The 20,059-nt window shown below is 40.3% G+C and overlaps 1 protein-coding gene across 1 annotated transcript in view; it reads left to right on the plus strand.

Moving 5' to 3' along the window:
* etnk2 (ethanolamine kinase 2) overlaps positions 1-20,059 on the plus strand; it is a 29,493-nt gene that overhangs the window by 2,947 nt on the left and 6,487 nt on the right. Inside the window, exons 2-8 of the mRNA XM_008300195.1 lie at positions 10,280-10,417; positions 10,507-10,628; positions 11,163-11,303; positions 14,565-14,707; positions 18,241-18,324; positions 18,421-18,581; positions 18,690-18,763. Of these exons, the coding sequence (XP_008298417.1) occupies positions 10,280-10,417; positions 10,507-10,628; positions 11,163-11,303; positions 14,565-14,707; positions 18,241-18,324; positions 18,421-18,581; positions 18,690-18,763 (863 nt within the window). The remainder of the gene's footprint in view (positions 1-10,279; positions 10,418-10,506; positions 10,629-11,162; positions 11,304-14,564; positions 14,708-18,240; positions 18,325-18,420; positions 18,582-18,689; positions 18,764-20,059) is intronic.

Below are 20,059 nucleotides of genomic sequence, written 5' to 3' on the forward strand. Positions count from 1 at the left end.
GTCAACCAGGAAGTAGCAAAACCCTGGCTTCATTTTCTCAGTGCAGAAACCAACGGGTGACGTCACGGTAGCTACGTCCATCTTTTATACAGTCTATGTTTTTGACACTGTTGAACATAAAACACAGCTCAAATTACTTTACTTAATCTAGAGCTGCGTCTAAAAATTTTCTTCACAATCAGCTAGTTGTTTAACCTGTATAACATAAGCAAATAGTTTCAAATGTCAGTCGCAATTTTCTACAGGCAAAGGTGATTTTGTCAGGAGTCAAAGATCCGACAGAAAATACTGGGCTGGTTGACTGTAAAAAATACTGAACGATTATCAATTATCAAAGTAGTTATGTATCTAGTAATATATCCATCTACTAAGTTTTTAATATCAAATTTACATTTAAAAAAGTATTTACACATAAATAATTTAAAGAGAGTATGGTGGCAGCATAGAATCAGTATGTTACAGATACGATGGCAGCCTTATCTGCGTCTTTGAGTCATGTTTGTAAGAGATGTCAGGATGTTTCTATATTTCATTGTGTTTTGTGGATATTTGGGGTATTGTGAATAGTGTGTGAGAAAAATGGGTTATTTGTATGTGTGTGGGATTTTTGTGCACATTCAAAGCTGATTGTATCGTACATGTTTTTGAGAACAGGTCGTGGAGATGTATGAGGTTAGTGTAGTCATGCACGACATCATATCCTGTTCAGAGCTGCAACGATTATTTCAACATTTGATCAACTGTCAACAACTAAATTAACAGCTGTTTTAATTGTTTAAGCTATATTTAATTAAAAAAAAAATCTAAATTCTCTGATTCTAGGTCTTTATATTTTAATTATTGTCCTTTTTTTTGCCTTATCTTTGGGATGTGAACATTTGTGGACGTCATTTACGGCGTTAGACTTCAAAATTTTTCAGCTTCTTCTGACATTTTGTACACAAACTAAAACAACTAATGTTTTAATCTGGAAGATAATCAACAGATTTATTGACAATGAAAATAGTATCAGACATGTCCTGAGAAAGTCACAAAGATTAGTGCGCCGTGGACTGATATATTTGACATGTTTTAATTTTTACATAATCAAAGCTGATCAAAATCTAAGGTCGTCTTCAACTTCCCCACCAGTCAGTACCTGAAATGAATACACAAGTGTCTAAATTAAGACATTGAAATTGTTGAAATTAAAATGAAAACATAACCTAAAAGTATAACAGTGCTTGCCTTTACCACAGAAGGGTGTAGGGTATTTCCCTATTACAGTGACGTATGTGGTTACTCGACCTCTACTGTTTCAGTATTTTCTTCTTGTGGGAACAGAATACAGGCATAGACCCGAGCTCCTTATTAACAGGGCTACCGACTAGAATAATAGTTTGTATATGTTTCTTTGAGCGATTAATAATTAACCTACAAACACTTGACTCCACAATTTAGAAAATGTTGCCACCTTCTTTAGAAGGACTGCACAATTAATCAGTATTATTACAATCATGATTTTGTCTTTCTTTGACTGTTATTTTGAAAAGGGCCCGACCGATTTATCAGCTGGACGATTAAATCAGCCGATTATAGCCATTTTCAAAATAATCATAATCGGCTGGAGTTTTGCCGATTAATTACAGATATATTCTTAATTTCTCGCAAAACAGTAAATGCTGTTAAATGTCACAGTTGCTTTCATACATTCAATTTGTACAATTTGATTTGTAAAAGGCAAATATTCTCCAAGGCAAAAGCATGTTAAAAAAAAAAAAAAACACTTCAGCAACACCACAAGAAGCTCAGTTTTTGCTGCTTCTTGTTGTCAGCAAGTCAAACTTGGCTCACAGAGATGACGTCGAGTTAAGATAGTTTACGAATGTTCAGCGGTAAGATCCCTCACTCTGCCACAAAGTCTGAAACCAAAACAGCGCACAGAGCTTCACTCTGACGGGTTTTTAGAGAACTACAGAAAACACCTTTCTAAACCTTTTATCCAACTTTTTAACTAACTTGCATTTTTATTAACTTATTCTCATCAACTTTAAACACAGCACAGTCTTTGAGAGAACAGAACATCAGAGGGCTGCATAAATAATATTCTATTAGTAACTTCACTCATTGTGTTGCTTATATACAGCACACCCTGATGGCCTAATATAAAAAGATAAATTCATCAGTACATCTGGTAGCTATATTCATGCTCCATAGGAAGAAAAATGCACAATGCAAATTTAAAATAAAATACCACCATTACAGACATATTAGTTTGGAAAACTTATTTTTTTTACTGATGCATGTTATGTTTAATGCTTTGTTGCATGTTTTTGTGCTTGAAAAATCCTCTCTGTTGTAAAGTTAAACAAACACTAAAGGACAAAGTATTGTGAAACAGCAACATCTTCTGCCTGTGATTCATATCTTTGTTGTTGTAAGAATTAAAGGACCAACAAAGAAGCCATTTTATTTATTATGTTTTTTTTTTAAATTAATCGGCCGGTTAATCGGTTATTGGAATTTTTTTTTGCCAAATATCGGCATCGGCCTCAAAAAACTCCACATCGGTCGGGCCCTGCATCTTCTGCTAGTAGCACATTCCACTCATAGAAAACGACACATGGAGGTAAAGTCACTTTCAGGGAGTCTTGCATCAGAATGCCTTATTTCACTCTTTTCAAAGTCACTTTTGGTCAAACACCTCTCTGAGTTGGATGCACTGCTTTAACTTAGTGGGAGGACTAGAGGCCTCTCTGTCTTTACACAGACTGTAATTTTGGAGCCCTAATTCCTGATGTACGTTTTTAGTTCCAGCCACTACGAAACTGAAAAGTGACATCTGTCTATAACATACTTTCATTATGTGCGTCTTGTTAATCAATCCATTTTAGAAACTTCATTTGTCAGACAAAGAAAAAAATGCAATTCATTATTGGTAAAAGAATCGAGTGACTTATGTATCCTAGCCAGGCGACGGTTTTTGGAATACTTTCGACAGTGGACATTGTAGCACCATTTACTGCCTTCTCTTGTCAGTGCCACAGTTTCAAGTATAATTTGAAAAAGCATAAATTGCTTTATTTGAATGTCAGAAGATGTGTTTTAAATTAGCTGTAATATCTGGTTGTGCTACTAGGTGGAGACCTTGCTGTTGAACACTGTAGCGTCCGTAGGAGGCGCTCAGTTGGACTTGCCTCGGGGAGTTTAGCTAGTAAAATGCAACTACGTGAAAGTGTCTTGCAAGACTAAATGGCTACCTGGCTAGTGCTCTCATGACTTCGGCAAGCAGAAGTGCTAAATGCCCGTCACTTTGAGCCAGCAGCCAATTGCTTTTACCGGACGAGCGACATATGTCACATGACACACGCGTGGGAGCAGTAAACATCATATGACCGCAGTCGGTTAAAGAAATTATTCCAAATTTTCTCCCTGAGTCCAGTACCCAGTTACACACAACTGCAACTGAGAACGTGACAGTGTTTGCTTTGATTTCTACAGACCAGAGTGTCCGAGCTTTTTTTTAATGACTACCACCCTAACAGGCCTTGTATGGAGAGCTGTAGTTGCACAACTGTCAGTGCAGCCTTGAATGATTCCAGAGTTGGTAACAGAATGAGGAAAGTCAGCGAGTAAAGTGAAGAAGAAGTAGTATTTGGTTGAGCTGGGCAGGATGTACTGAAGCAGCAGGACCATTGTTTTGATGTAAGCAGGAAGTGTTAAATTGGGAGCAGTTAAAAAACACTGTTAATAGAAACATCTAATTTGTCCTGACACCTGGACAGAGCAACTTTTACTGTTACAGCAACAGAGCAACTCTTTCCTCTTCCTACTTTGTCATGCTGAAGGCACCCTGAATTATCTCTGCCAAAGGAAGGCAGCTGCAGAACCAAGCCTCATTGATGGGGAAAAATAAGAAGAGTACCTCAATCATTGTCCCATACAAGCAGTATATGTCTGACTGTTTACTTCTGACCGGGGTCCTGTACTACAAAGTGAGATCAACATACCCAGGATATGTTTCAGAGATCCGGATTGACTAACCCTAACAATCACACTCAGGATAGCCGGTCCTGCAACGGTGGTTATCAACTCGATAACTCAACCGAGGTTTGTCTGATTGGAGTATGAGCGCGTGCACATAAAATGGGCGGCGTTATCGGCATCTGACCAATCGCAACTATGGACAAGTCTGGCTGCAGAGCGACTCACTTTACCACAGAGGAGCAGAATATAATCTTAACAAAATATGAAGAATATAAAAACATCATAGGAGCAGAAAGCAGCACCGTTGCAGCAGCCAAAGCCAGGAAGGAATGCTGGCAGGAAACTGCTGATTGTGTGAATGAATACATTTATTAGTTTATAATATAATAAAATCACTGGATCACTGCTCCATCATGAAGGCACGTATCGGATGATAAGCACATCTGAGGATTCCTTTAACTAATGTCCTGCCTAATGTTTAAACTTGTGGCATATCTGACACTTTTTTTCCTTTCAGCTGCAACGCTGGTGGTGTAAAAAGAACGTGGAAACAAATTACGAACAAACTTAAACATAATTCAAAGCAGTGTAGGTTTTTAACATATCCTACAAATACGAGCTTTAATGCTAAAGTCAGTTTACTGCTATGGGGTGATATCAGTATGGAAATAAAATCTGGAATGGCTTTGACATTGTCTGCAGCCAACAGGGAGAAAAATGAATGAAGGAAGACAGGAGCTCGTAGAGATCCTCGTCAGGGTGCGCTGCTTTGCCGGTTCCGAAAAACCCTCACACTCCTCAGTGATCCCTCACAATTCACGCTCTGATGTGTAGCAGGTCTTCTATAAATGCCGGTGATGCCATTTTGTTGATAACTGGTCGTTCTGAAGTTTTATGGGCGAGAACTGACTTTCAGTGGGTGGTGCTTTAATACCCGGTGATCTCAATCTCGAACATAACCTGCTGCAGAGCAGGTTAGCCGTTAAGCATAAGTTACCATGGCGATATACCCCGATAAGAAGGGAACCACCTTCGTAGGACTGAAAACCCAGGATTTAACCTGAAGTTACCTCGATAACCCTAAATCCTGCTTCGTAGTACAGGCCCCGGGTCTAAGCTTATCGCTGTCTATCAATGTATTGATCGCTGGTCTTTGTGGCGTATTGTCTGGCAGGCAGAAGGGATCAGTCATGTGGTAGCAATGGCGTGTATGTTTGTTATGTTCTGCCATAACAGGGATGCCTGTGCGCCCATCTTTGTGGTCAGCCATGTGTGGAATGCCAGATATGCGAGATTGAACATCCGAGCCGGGGGAGATGCAGACAGTGTGTATGTTGTTATTGTGTTTGCTGCAGTGGGAAGAACTGGCCCACCGGTTTCCACTGGAGTGATGCTGTCACTCAGAAACTGAAGGCCTAGCTTCAAATACAGGAGGGTTTTTGCTTGTTCATCATTATGGAAGAAGTATTTGGCTCAGCTTGCTGACAATGCCACCCTGTCAAACAAGTTGTGTATTTTTAACTGCAAACGTGAGATTATACGTGTTATTTCTCTCCAAATTCTAAAAGAGAACTGAGCACTGGGCTGGCAGTCCATAGGGTGAAGGTCCATATGACAGTGGTTTTGTCAAGGATGTTGCTCTGTGCCACGTTTATCCCACAAAGCTGCACAGCATCTGCAGTGCTGATGGAAAAAAAAGAATATTTTCCATCAGACATTGCTCAAAGTAAAAATTTTAATTGTTATTAATATTGTTAAAACAAACAACCCCACTTCTGCTGGCATTACCTGTGTCATTCCCATTTTTGTCATAGCCTATTAACTGGATTATGACAGAACACCCAGTTGGGTCCAAGACAGAACCCTATGGCATATTTTAGGTTTTCTTTAAGAATGTGGAGATAATCTTCCTCCGTCTTTATTCCATTTACTTTGTGTCGAGCACCAGTTCCACTGGCTGCTAAAAATAAAATACTACAGTACGTAATACGACCACCTCCATGCTTGATGGTGGGTTTGGTGTTCTTGGAGTTAAAGGCCTCACATTCTCTCCTCCAAACATATTTCTGATCATTGTGGCCAAATAGCTCAAATTTTGTTGCGTCTCATCACAGAACTTTCCTTCAGTCTGCCTTTTCTTTGTCTAAGTGATCAGCGGCTTAATCTAGACTTAAGGTGCCGCGGCGTCTTGAGCCCATGCTGATGTAGAACACACTTGACTGTGGACACTGACAGCTGTTTTCCAGCAGCTTCTAATTCACTTTTTGGAGTTTCTTGGTGGACTCTTGACTGCCCTGGCCAGCAGTCTCTCAGCAGCAGGTGACAGTTTGTGGTTGTCTTCCTGATCATGGCAGTGACACAACTGTACCATGCACTTTCTACTTCTAAACCATTGTTTGCATCGTTTATCTTATTTGAAATGGCTTCAGGTGACTTTCATGACTTTTTGGATCTGTGCTCAGACTCTCCCACTGCGTGGTTTGTTGCTGAGTCTAATGAGTGTATCAGATGGACCCTATTTAAATTGGCTCAGAGGAGTCAGAAGCTGTAGTTAATTGAAATTACTGACAAGAAGTTAAGTAGCCATGCCACTAAGAAAATTTGATTCGCGCAGCCTTCTACGTCACGATAAACTAATATTTGAAGTATGTATTGTTCTGACCCAGCAGATATTGTCCTTTTCCAAAAGACCTATATTGTCTTTATAAGTGTCTGTCAACTTTCGTTTACGACCGTATAGTAATTAGGCCTCGAAGTGCAAGTATGTGTTAAGTTAATATCTTTTACACATCCTTCTTTATTTCATGTTTACTGATATCTGTTAAAACTATCCTAACGTGATGCTACTCAGCTTGAATAAAACATAAAAACAATCTTTTAATTTCCAAACTTAAATCAGATGATGTTTAGAATGTGCTTTATATAAATAAGTTAAAATGTATGTTTGTTAATGATCTGTCACTTGAATAATTATTTGTTTTTAGCACCTACCCTTTTTATATATTCAACTTTAGTATTAGGAGTTTTTAAATTTTTAACTTACAAGGCACTGTAAAGGATTGTTATTCAATTACGGTTCCCAAAATTACATTTATGAGACTATGAAAAGCCCACATCCTATGAGAGAAGATAATATGACCTATTATGAGACTACATTGTCCATTGCTAAAGCAGCTGATCAAAACTCTGGTGATAATAACTACATATAGTGATGATGCAACATTACTGGACCAGTGGGAGGGTAAGGTGAGAAGAAATGACTGAAAACTCACACCACCATCTTGTCTTTGCACTGCTCATTTTGAATATGTCCTCACCGAAGACTTAAAGGTAGAACTGGATGTTGGATATCATCATCATTCTTGTTAACACTATGTAAGCAGACATGAAACTAAATGTATTAACGACGTATATCCTTTCTAAATTTTCATAGAAAACTGAGTACAGCATCTGGAGTATGATTGATGAACATAAAAACATCTATTGAAAATAAAATTACAATTGAAAATAATTTTAAAGTTGGAAAAAGAATATACTCTGCAAGTCTGGAAGAACCCACAACCTTTCCATTGTTTGCTGGGTACATCAGTATTGCATTTTTTTGTCCAGGCCTGATCTGCAAACTCTCAATACAGCCACCCTGATTTATGCTTCATGCAGCCTGTTCCAGTTCTGAGCATCACTAACATCCCACTGAACTCTGCTGCCATGACATGAGCACATGACTGCAAATTATCCACAAGATTTTCCAGTCTTCAGATTAGCATTTAATTGTAACACGTATTCATTTAAAACACCACAAGATAAAGCTGTCCTTCAGTAGTTGTTTCTCATTCAAATAGTTAACCTGTTTGCAATATGAAAAATTAGCCAAAACGTGGGTTGAAATGTTGTCAGGAACTCTGGAGTAGCAGAGCAGACTTCACTACAAGTTTGTGGAAGGAACTTTACCGTTAACATGAACTGGTTTTAGCGATTCATTATACATAAATGTGTGTGTATATCTATGTGTGTGTGATTACAGAAGATGCCTTCTGGTTCAGATCTCAGCACCACTCAGTGACAACATGGTGAACCCATGTGTAGAACTTATGCACTCCAAATGCAACTCTTTGTCTTAATGTTGGATTACATTTTTTTTGTCATTTGTAAATAAACAACAGAGGAAAAAGCGGTGCAAGAAGAAGTCTAAAATACCACATTATGCCACATGTATTCTTATCCTACCTGTCCCCTCACTTTACGCTTATTGGCATCAGCTGTCACTCAGTTTAGTGACAAGCACAGCTTTAACACCGTTGTCAACTGCCCAAGGAGGATATGAGTGATACATGTGTTTTTGTTATGCAGTGTATGTTTTTTTTTTTTTTTTTTACACTACTAAATAAAACCAAATGTCAGGTAAATGTCTTTTTTTTTTTTTTTTTTCCCTTATAAAAAAAACCAAATGTCAGGTAAATGTCTTTACTTGTATTTTTAGCCAATCCTTTACATACAGTGTGCGCCACTAATCATGTTTAATGTTACAGTCAGTCAGTGGCATGCATACCACCATTCAAAATATTTACTCAAAAATACTCACCTTTGCCTTCAGCTGTCCTTGGCTACGATAGTTGTGAGGAATAACACCTGAGGAAGTCTGTCAAGTGACAACACTGCGGTACATTGCTGGTTGGTGGCAGAAGATGATTTTCATCTGAGTAACTGCCAGCAGAGATCTTGTGAGTCCTGCTTGATCCCTGGGATGAGCTTCAGACTGGATATTACATGATTAGCCAAAAAAAATGCAATAATGAAACACTACAATCAGCAATATTTACAAAACGCATATTAATACTACTTTAATATTACGTTCGGTTTCATGTTCATTGTAATACAGTTTGAATCTAATAAATTAAAATTAAAATTATGAGATTCAGGTAAAAAAAATGATTGCAATGGTTCAAGAAGAACAATTCAAATTCAGTCATTATTTTTCTGAGCATTTTGCTTTTGCTGATCGAGAGAGCGGGCTGCACCTACACGGTGGCTCGGTTGTTGGCACCATCACCTCACAGCGAGAAGGTCCCGTTTCACGTCCCGGAGTTTGCATGTTCTCCCTGTGCAGCATGGGTTCTCACCAGGTTCTCAAGCTTCCTCCCACAGTCCAAAACCATGATTAGGTTAAATGGTGATTCAAAATAGTCCGTAGGTGTGAATGTGACTGCTTGTTTGTCTCGAAGTGTAGCCCTGTGATAGACTGGTGACCTGTCCAGGGTGTCTCCTGCCTTCACCCTGAGTCAGCTGGGATAGACTCCAGCCCCCTGTGACCCTAGTGAGGGTTAAGGTGTATAAATGATGAATGGATGGATGATAGAGCTGAAGAGAGACAAGAAAGGGCGAGCTACAAAGCGGAGGTGACATGCAGCAAAGCACCATGAGCTGTAATCAAGCGAGGCCAATGCGTCAGGGACTGTAGTCCTTTTATATATAGGACACCTGCTTAACCAGTTCCACTGTGAAATACAGTGGTGCCCCCAAATCCATATTGTTACTACAATTATTAAAGTTTAGAAATTCAATTCAAATTAAAGCTGCAAGCAGCGTTGGATGGGTCCTCAGACTTCCACGTGTGTTGGACGCAGCGCAGGTCGAGCTGTGGCCCAACCTGCTTCATATGTGTCCCGAAATTTGTAGTTCTAAGTCAAACGTAGCCCCGATGGGACTTTGTTGAAATAATGTAGAGGGCGCAGTTGAGCTGTGATGCATTTTAGAGCTTAGGGGGGGGGGGGCTTTGTTTTCGTCTTGACCTGCTCCATACGCCTACCACATTTCGTAGCTCTAGGCCAAATGGGCTGGACAGGAGTCCGCTGAAATGTTCAAGGGAGCGCTGTGGAGCCATTTTGCCATTGACATGCCCAGTTGCTTTAAAATCTGAAATTTTTTGCCACTCCTGATGTGTTTGCAAATTTTCATGAGTTTTTGAGCGTGTTTAGGCCCTCAAACATGCATTTGTTTTGTATATTAGATTAGATTAGATAGAACTTTATTGATCTAATCTAATCTAATCTAATCTAATCTAATCTAATCTACAAAACAAATGCGTCGGGAGAAGAATAAAAAAGAAGAAGAACAATTCCTTGCATTCCAAAAGGGTCCTATGCACTTTTAGTGCTAGTACCCTAATTCTGAGATTCAAAATTCAAATTCATGCCATAGATTTTGCAGTTGACAAAATTCAAATACAAATAGAAGTGATTCAAATACAGTTTTTAATGACAGATTTCTGCTCATAATGTGAGAGATAATATGACTTTTTTATCTCTTCCTCCAGCTCTTCACTGATGGAACCACCAACAAGCTAGTGGGCTGCTATGTGGACGACAGTCAAGAGGATGTTGTCTTAGTCCGAGTGTATGGGAACAAGACAGAGCTGATTGTGGACAGAGACAATGAGCTCAAAAGCTTTCAGGTAGTGTTGCTGTGTTTGTGTCAGTAAAAAAAACAGGTGTGTCAGAATTGTGTGTTTTTCATTCTTTTGTCTCTCTGTGTCTGCTGAAGGTTCTACATGCTAACGGTTGTGCTCCCCGCCTCTACTGCACTTTTCAAAATGGCATCTGCTATGAGTTCATGCAAGGAGATGCTCTTGGGACACAGGATGTCCGGGATCCTTCCCTGCTCAGGTCAGAACATGACGGAGTCCTGCTTTTTAGTGACTTAGTGAAGAGGGACCATACCGCTGTGCCTACTGGCTTTGTGTTATTATGTCCTATAGGCTGTGGTTTCTGCTTCCTACATAATAGACTAGACACACATTTCTGTGTCATCACACAGGAAAAAAATGCAAATGCTGCAAACCCATGTGAGTCACATGCAAATAGTACAGGAGCCATACTGTCAACAACAGATGATTAAGAGACAGTTCCAGATAGTTTTGTGCAGAAATGTTGCTCTTGGCCAAAACATTCATCTTAGTCTGTGTGATCTGATATATTTACTTTTTTTAAAATCCACCTCATTCCAGGGACTCTGCATTAGATATTTGTCCTTATTTAACCTTGCAGAGAAACACATTCTCATCCTGTAGGAGGGCAGTCTGTCACTGGATAATATGGATTGTTAATAGCTCAAGAATATTGTAGAATAGCCTTTAATGCAGCCTTTTCATGTTTATATCTCGTAATGATGATAACCTTGTTCGTTCCTTTCCCCCTCAGACTGATAGCCAGAGAAATGGCCCGCATTCATGCCATCCATGCACACAACGGCTGCATCCCAAAACCCAACCTGTGGATCAAGATGCGAAAATACTTTTCCCTTGTGGCCACAGAGTTCACCGAACAGGCCTCCAACGCCAGGTGATTTCTTGCTTCTCAGCTGCCTCTTGTAGTTGCCACTTCCACTCATTACTCTTTACATACTATGATAATGGTGCAAATTGTCCACATTTGCTTCTAACAGTAGTTATGAGGACAGATGCAATTTGCCGTGAGCCGATATCATCAGAGAATACTCAGTGGAGATGTAGTGGTGCTTTGGACAGGTTGGTTTGGCTTTGCATCTTTACTGACAGGGTTAGTGACACATGCTGTTGCATACAGTTGTTTGTAGGAGAAGTAACAGAAGTCGTTCTGCCAAGAACTAAAGTATGAGTGGTCCTGTTCGGTTCATAAAAGCACAAAAAACACTCTTTCCTGGAATTGGAGGCTAAAGAAAGCCTGCTGATACAGCATCGTTCAATACAGAAGGAAGGAGCCTTAGCAATTCAAGTCGCAGCAGGTGTTTTAATAAATATATCAGACTGTAAAACCTGAGATTATACAACTTCTAGAAACTCTGGGAGCAACTTTTGACACGTCCAGCAAAGTGCATTTGATGCCTAGAAGTAGATTCTTAGATTCTATGAAACTGTACTAGTGCATCTCAAAAAACTAGAGCGTTGTAAAAACTTTAGATTTTTTTTAGTTTAATTTTCAAAAGTTAGTTTTCATATGTTCTATATTCAATGCGTGTAAAAGTCAACATTTAAAGCGTTTTTTGTTTTTATTTTGATGATTATGACTTATAGTGCATGAAAATCAGAAATTCAGTATCTTAAATCATTAAAATGGATCCATACAGAAATGTCCAAATTCTGAAAATGGTGTAGATTTGTACAATCAATACTACATATACCCTTACTATGAATTGCTGAATCAGTGTGATGTGGCATGGGGGGATCAGCCTGTGGCTCTGCTGGGGTGTGATTAAAGCCCAAGTTGCTTTGATAGTGCCCTCTGGCTCATCTGCATTTTTGGGTCAAGTGTTTCTTATCTTCGTCTTGACAATACCCCATATGGGGTTCAGGTCTGGTGAGCTGGCTGACCAATCAAGGACAGTAACATCATGGTCAGCAAACCATTTGGTTGTAGTTTTGGCACCATGAACAGATTCTAAGTCTTACTTGAAATTGAAATCAGCATCTCCATAAAGCTTGTCAGCAGCTGGAAGCATGAAGTGCTCTAAAAATCTACTGATGGATGCTGCATTGGCTTTGGACTTGATAAAAAACAGTAGACCAACACTAGCAGATGGCGCCGAGTCACGACAGACTGCTGAAACTTCACACTGGATTTCAAACATATTGGATTCTGTGTGAGTCTAGAATCCAATAAATTTTCATTTTTTTAATTAAGTGATGGAAAATATTACATTTTTTCCCGATGTTCCATTTTTTGAGATGCACTAATATGCCTATTTTATATAAAGAGAAAGGGCAGTTGTTTTGAGTGCAGACTATCAGTGGTTTGGTTTGCATCTTAACACTGGACCTGTTGAGCCTACTAAGTATACCGTTCTGTTACCTGGCCAGCTGCCTAGTCACTGCTGATATCTGTTCTGATGCTATTAGATCAAGTCCAACATGTGGCTTATGTAACTGAAACAATAACAGCCAACTGGATTAGGGAGTCTGAGGAATGCAGTGGGCCAGCAGATGTTCACTTAGGTCTGCGTATCAGGTCACTTTACTCCCTTCTATGGTAACACAGACAGCTAGAGTGTCCTGGTCCTGGACAGCTGACACTAGTTGCACTGCAGTCTGAGAAGCTCACATGTCACCAGACCTTTATATTCTGGTGTAATGCAGATTGCAAATTCAGAATTACCTCCATAAATCAAGAATGTTAGATCAATTGCAACTAAGTCATTGTGGAAGAGGTAGCAAGCCTAGTTGAAAACTCCAAGCAGGGGCTGTGTCCTGAATGTGTATTTGATCCAGCCTCCCACCAGGGTTTCCATCATTCCGTGCTATTAGGCTGACGTCCTCTAAGCTCCCTACTGTTAGTCCAGGTGTTTTAGTGTTGTACGTGGGACTTGGTTGGCTGAGACTTGAGTCAAGTCAGTGACGGCAATAAAATGATACTGATATGTCCCAGCAACAGACACTTTATCAAAAACTAAATTGTTTGATTCAGTGTGTAATAGTTTCACTTCAGTGCATTAAATGCTATAGCCATGAAAGCACCAAGGAAAACACAAAGTTTATTTCCATGAAAAACTCCAAGTGTGCTCCTTCCCCGGCTCATAACAAACTATCATACCTTGATAATAGTGCCCTTTTGCGCTCCTCATCCCCATCTATGCCCACAGTCATCCCCTGGTACAGGCTGTGGTGGGTAAGGACCGGCAGTTGTCCTTGTGAGACAGGCATCAGGTCTGTAAAACACCCATGACCCTGTGTCCCCCAGTGCCTTCACTTAGGTGAATTTCCCTTCTGGGATGAATAAAGTTTTTTTTTTTTTTTTCATTCACTCCCAGCAGCCGGCACCAAGGGAAGCAGGGCTTAATGTCAGGGTGTGCAGAGACCAGTGTGGGGTCCCCATCCAGTCATACTCTGTCCATACCAGCCCTTTGGAACCTTCAGTGCTTTGTAGCACCCTGATCGCCTTCTGGGTGCCTCTGGGTTTTGCTTGCTTTCAAACCTCATTTCAAAAGGCATAGTATCATGACCACAGTGACACCTAAACACTGCCGCACGATGAGAGTTCACTGAGGACTTGTTTCTCTGTACTGTGTTCCTCGGAGCCAGACAGCTATAACCCCCACGGAACCTGTGTGCTGCCTGTACATGTTGGTCTCAGGTGTTTTAACTTCACATATGTTCACAGTCTCCAATGATACCAGAGCAAGGAAAAGCAGTTTATGTTGCTAATAAACAGCTAGTAATAATAATAATAATTGATCAGATTTATATAGTGCTTTTCGAGGCATTCAAAGATGCTTAACACTGTCAATTATTCATTCACTTATTCACCATTGGTAGCTGCGATTGTAGCCATAGCTGCCCTGGGGCAGACTGACAGAGGCATGGCTGCCGTTCTGCACCGACCACAACCTCAAACAATCCATGACGCAGGTTACAGGGTGGAATCGAACCGCCAACCTTCCCATCATTGACCGACTCGCTCTATCACCTGAGCCACAGCCGCCCCAGGCATTAGTGAAAGTTCTCCTGTCACTTTCCTTTGCTGTGCATGTGGGGCCAGTGTGGTGTTTTGCAGACACTTAGTATAATTGTCACAACAAGGCAAGGCAGCATGTGAAAAGCTGACCTTTTCTACATTTCATTTCCTGGACAGAATCCAGCAGGAGGTTCCCAGTAAAGAGGTGCTGGAACAAGAGATGGTGTGGATGAAGGAGCATCTCTCTACACTGGGCTCCCCTGTGGTGCTCTGCCACAATGACCTGCTCTGCAAGAACATTATCCACAACAACAAAGAGGGTAGGTTCCCGCTCTTTAAAATATCACTATTCTGATTTTACTGTCCACAATGCTCCCAACCACTGATGATGAGAAGCTGCAGCAGCGAAAGTAATGCAAACGAATAGTTATTTTAGACTTGTTCTTAGGCTGTAAAGGAATAATTCCTTGTTTAGCCGATGTTTACTTTTCCATTTTCTGCCTGAGGGATTGTTGTGCTATCCTTGACAGAGTCAGACTCTATGGTAGGGCATAGAGAACCTGTTCCAAAATTCTCATCTTAAGGAATCATTTCTAAATTCAAATTTTGATTCTTCTTATTAGTTCCTAAACAAAGCTGAACACACATCTTCCCATCTCCTTAACATGCTCAAACATTGGTGGGCTGCTTAATTAGGTGAACAGCATACTGCGTGACAGTCTTGTGATCGTTTGGATTGTATTGATACCAGTACCAATACCAATACTGCTTGTCAAGAAGCTTAGTGGTACTGAATTACTGACCCAAACACGTACCAGCACCAGTTAATACCGGTACTTAACAATACTCTTATCGATACTACTGTCTTTAATTTAGTGCAGAAAATGAAGACGTGACAAGATTTATTTTTACTACAAAGTGGGCAATTCAACATCTTGTATGACTTTTCATTGACACTGGCCATTCGATTTCCTTTGACAAACTATTTTCACGACTGACAGAGTACGTAAGGTTTCTCTCTTGCCCATGTGTGACTCAATATGTAGCTACTTCTTAGACTGAGCCTACCTTCACAAACTAAGTGAACTGTATAGTTCAGAATGGATGTCCTTGTTCTTGAGCTTCTTTGAAGCCATCAGAAATGGTGAACAAAGAAAATGCAACCATAACAATAGAGAGGAGAACTTTATTCTCTCTCTCCTGTGTTATAGCCCACCCATCAACAGTTTTTGTTCAAGGAAAACATGTTGCCCTGCTGTGGAGAACACTCTTTCTGATGTTGTTGAAGTGGCCTGAACACAACTTCATGTTTTATTTACCATACCTATATACAGTTATCTACAATGCCTAAACCATTTTGATTCCACTGCAGTGAAAGACTTCCATCCTGACAACAAAGCAGAGGCTGCTGCTTGACTCATGTTGTCTGTGGGATTACTAAATGGGAATGTAACACTACACTGTAGAAATGCTTAAATCAATGACAACTGTAACATAGCAAATAACTAATTGTATAGACATATTTGTATAAAATGAACTAGTGTTGTTACCTGAACTTTTAGTTGTGTTCCTCCCGTAACATCTCCATCAGAGGCTCCACGACTGTACGAGCATTATCTGCTTCGCTAAAGCTAATAAACATGCTGCACTGTTTTATATTGATGGAGTGCTGCACTTGTGTTTCATGAGTTTGCTGGTGTTACCTTCTTCACACGCAACTAGCCTTTGACACAAATTGCATGTAGTTGCACTGTTGATAAATCTAGAAAAGTGAGGCCAGACTTTCGATCACCTTGCCCTGTCCATCATCAGATGACTGCAGAGAGCAGCCAGCAGCGGCCCAGCAATGTAACGTCATACCTCTTCGTATGACATTAGTGGCTTTTTCATTAGCTTGAAATAACGTTGCATGATTTATGTCATAAATACTGATAACAGGACCGTTTGTCAAAGGAGCTTAATGGTGCTGAATTACTGACACAATCACAGACCGGGACCAATTAATACAGGTACTCAGTACCTATCCCTAGTGACAGTCGCCTTAACTTTGCACATGCTAAGCTAAAAAACATTTTAAAAAGACAGACTCCGCTATCTTTAAAGTAAGCTAGCCTAGCACACACCAAATTATTCAAAGTTTGAACTGGTACAGCTACACTAATAATTACTTTTTCTAGCTTTGTGTTTTCTGCTGGTAACATTTATCTGTGGTAAATAGTGTTTAATTCAACCCCTGTGATGAATGCAGGATGTCGTAGTAATGTTTCCTGAACAGACACTCTTTGTTTCTCTTCTGTGACAGCAAACCAAATACAAAGACTTTCTTTAACTGTTACACTGAGTGATGCACATTACAGCTGTAACTTTACTACTTCTTATGGTATGCATTTTTCCATGACTGTGTTAACATGCTAGTACTGCCCTCACACTCCGAGAGGGACTCAGTTCCCGTATGAAACCCTCTAGTCTACTTTACAAACTTCCTTAAATGGGATGTGCAGTAAGACTATGGGTGTGCCAACCCCTCTATTTGGAAAAAAACATGGTAACTGCACTGATTATCCACAATATTAAAACCACTCGCAGATGAAGTGAATACCATTGATTATCTCATTACAGTGGCAGCTGCCAAAAGGTGGACTATGTTAGATTGCAGATGAACAGTCAGTTCTTGAAGTTGGTTTGTCCCCTGGTCCCTCCCCTTAAAGCCATTTTAACCAAAAAACAATCCCTTCCTCAACAATGGACAAATCAATAAGCTCACACAACAACACTGCAGAAAGACACTCTTGAGTGATAATTATGACCTGTAAGATGAGAGTCACTTACTGACAGAGTAGCAGAGCTACCATAGTGCTAGCAAGCTTTTTCACCAGCTCTGATGACTGTAATACCATCTGTTATGTGATCCTTTATTGTACATTGCAGCAGCTCCTGCAACATAACCCATATTGCTTCCCTTGACCTAGGATATGGGATGTTTGTCGACTTGTCTGCCAGTTCTGCTCTTGCAACTGAGGTCCAGTCACAATGCAGGCATAATTTAAAAAGAGAATGCATAGTAGTAATAGGTGTATGTGCAAAGGCTTGTGATCAAACATCTTTAATCATGTACATATCATATGGTCAGGTCGCTGACAACTTTTCTATATTGTTCATAAAAAGAATATGAATTGGAGGCAGCTCCATGTTGGCAATAGCGAAGGAGGAGGCATGTTTTCAGGTTGTCCATCCATCCCATTTATGTGAACATGATATCGTTTGAATGCCCTGAAGGTGTTTCTTCATTACAGCTTGCTCAAGCATCCACTTGGAATCAAGGTCAAAAGTACAGATCACTGTGACCTCATAAAACACTGTTTTGGCCAAAAAACTCAAGAATGGATGTGCCAGTTATGAAAGAATTTTACTCAAATAACCAATAGGATAAATAAGTGATGACATTTCATATCCAAATGGTTAAAGGTCACGTCTGGACAGATATGAATGTAAACTGCATATTCATCATATGGCAGAGGCATGCTAGGGCAGGGGGTGACCGTAGTTTGGTTTTGCATTTGTTTTTACACGCCAAAAAGCAAAAGACATTTCAGTATTTTTTTCCACAAAAAAAAAATAAATGTATGTGACGATTTTTAAGAAATGCTGAATTGTCAGATCACCCACCAGTACCATAGCATAGAACTCTGCCCTCACGTGAACCTCAGTGGTTCACCCCCTTCTTCTAAAACTGCAGTTTGACCTTCCCTTCTCCTCTCACAGGTGTTTAGGTAGCAACAGGACATAGAAACCGTGTTTTTCAGCATATGCTCGATAATCTACAGTATATTTGATTTGTTCTCTTGTTGCTCAGGTCATGTTCGCTTTATTGACTATGAATACTCCAGCTACAACTACCAGGCCTTTGACATCGGCAACCACTTCAATGAATTTGCAGGTATGTCAAACCGGAGTATGATTTGCATTTAAGTGGCAATTTTATACTCGTGTGGTGTTGCTTATTGTACAACTATGTGTCCATGTGTGTGGTCAGGCATGGCTGAGCTCGACTATGGACTGTACCCCAGTCGGGAGATGCAGATGGACTGGCTCAAAGTGTACTTGCGGGCATACAAACTCTTCACCAAGAAAACCGAGGAGATCAGTCCACGAGAGCTGGAGACACTCTATGTACAGGTCAACAAGTTTGCTTTGGTGAGGAGAAATATGTTGGCAAACACAATGCACACTGTCTGTTCCACACTCACACTTGTAGTCTCATTTTACTTCACCATAACTGATATCTAATTTGTCTTTCTCAAGGCTTCTCATTTCTTTTGGGGTTTCTGGGCACTCATCCAGGCCAAATACTCGTCCATCGACTTTGACTTCCTCGGGTAAGTTTCTGTGTGTATGTACCTGAAAGGGCTAGCTCTACATGGGGCGACCCCCTATTACCACCACCCCCACCCCCACCTGTGTAGGATGTTGTAAAAGTAATGGGTCAAGCATTTGTCTGAGACTAATCGTAGCATGTGCTAAAGAGCATCATGAAAAACTGAAATCAAAAGCCAACGTGTCTCATTTGTTTTGTGAGGTTGCATACCTAGCACACCTGTAGTGCATACAGATGCTGGGTTTGCCTCTGTGGGTAATTAGCAGTGAGCAAGTAATCAGTAAGTAAGCAAAATCAGCCTATTAGTAATTGGTGTTTAGTTGACCTGTGTACTTAAGCATCTTATCGAAATTGTAATTAAAAAAATAAATAAAACGGGCCCATCAAAAATATTTACCTCCTTTGGAAGTTTTCCCCCTTTTTTTTGCTTTTCAACTTTAAATCTACGAAGTAACGTCAGTTGATTAAAAATATAAAATTTAAAAAGTGATTGTATAAAGATGGTTGTACTGTAGGGACTGTAAGGACCAGTCACTGGTGAACCGCTACTCCTGGCTATCACTACACCAAGAATTCAAAAGAAAACTCCACACAACTACATGAAACGGTTGCTAAAAAGAATAAGTTAGGGGTTGAGTACAAGAAAATTTCCCTCATATATCTGTTTGATTACTGTGAAATCCATCATTAAGAATTGGGAGGAATTTGACACATGCATACATCTGCCCAAAACGGGACTCCACAAAAGCTGAGTGACTGAGTAAGAAAGAGACTAGTGAGAGAGGACATCAAGGCACCTGTGACTCCTCTGAAAGGGCTAAAAGCTTCAGTGGCAAAGATGGGAGAGACTGCGCATAGAACAGCTAGTGTCCAGGTACTTCAGCAGTGAAAGCTTTATGGGAAAGAAAAAGCCACAGTTGAAGCATTTTTGACTTGAGTTCGCCATATGGAGAGGCCATATGGGATACTCTGAAGTGGAAGAAACTTCTTTGGTCTGATGAGAACAAAATGAGCTTTTTCACCATCAGACTAGATGCTTTGTTTGGCAGACACGAAACAGTGCACATCATCACAAACACACCATCCCTATCGTAAAACATGGTGGTGGCAACATCATGATGTGTGCATGCCTCTCATCAGCAGGCCCTGGCAGGCTCGTGAAGGTTGAGGGTAAAATGAATGCAGCAAAGTGTAGGAAAACCTGATGCCGTCTGCAGGAGCACTGTAACTTGGGAGGTGTTCTCTCATGATGCCCATGCAACCTGACAGAGACCTATCACTTATTTTACGTTTTATA

This window comes from Stegastes partitus, unplaced genomic scaffold (assembly GCF_000690725.1).
Source record: "Stegastes partitus isolate 25-593 unplaced genomic scaffold, Stegastes_partitus-1.0.2 Scaffold1509, whole genome shotgun sequence".
Classification (NCBI taxonomy): Eukaryota; Metazoa; Chordata; class Actinopteri; family Pomacentridae; genus Stegastes; species Stegastes partitus.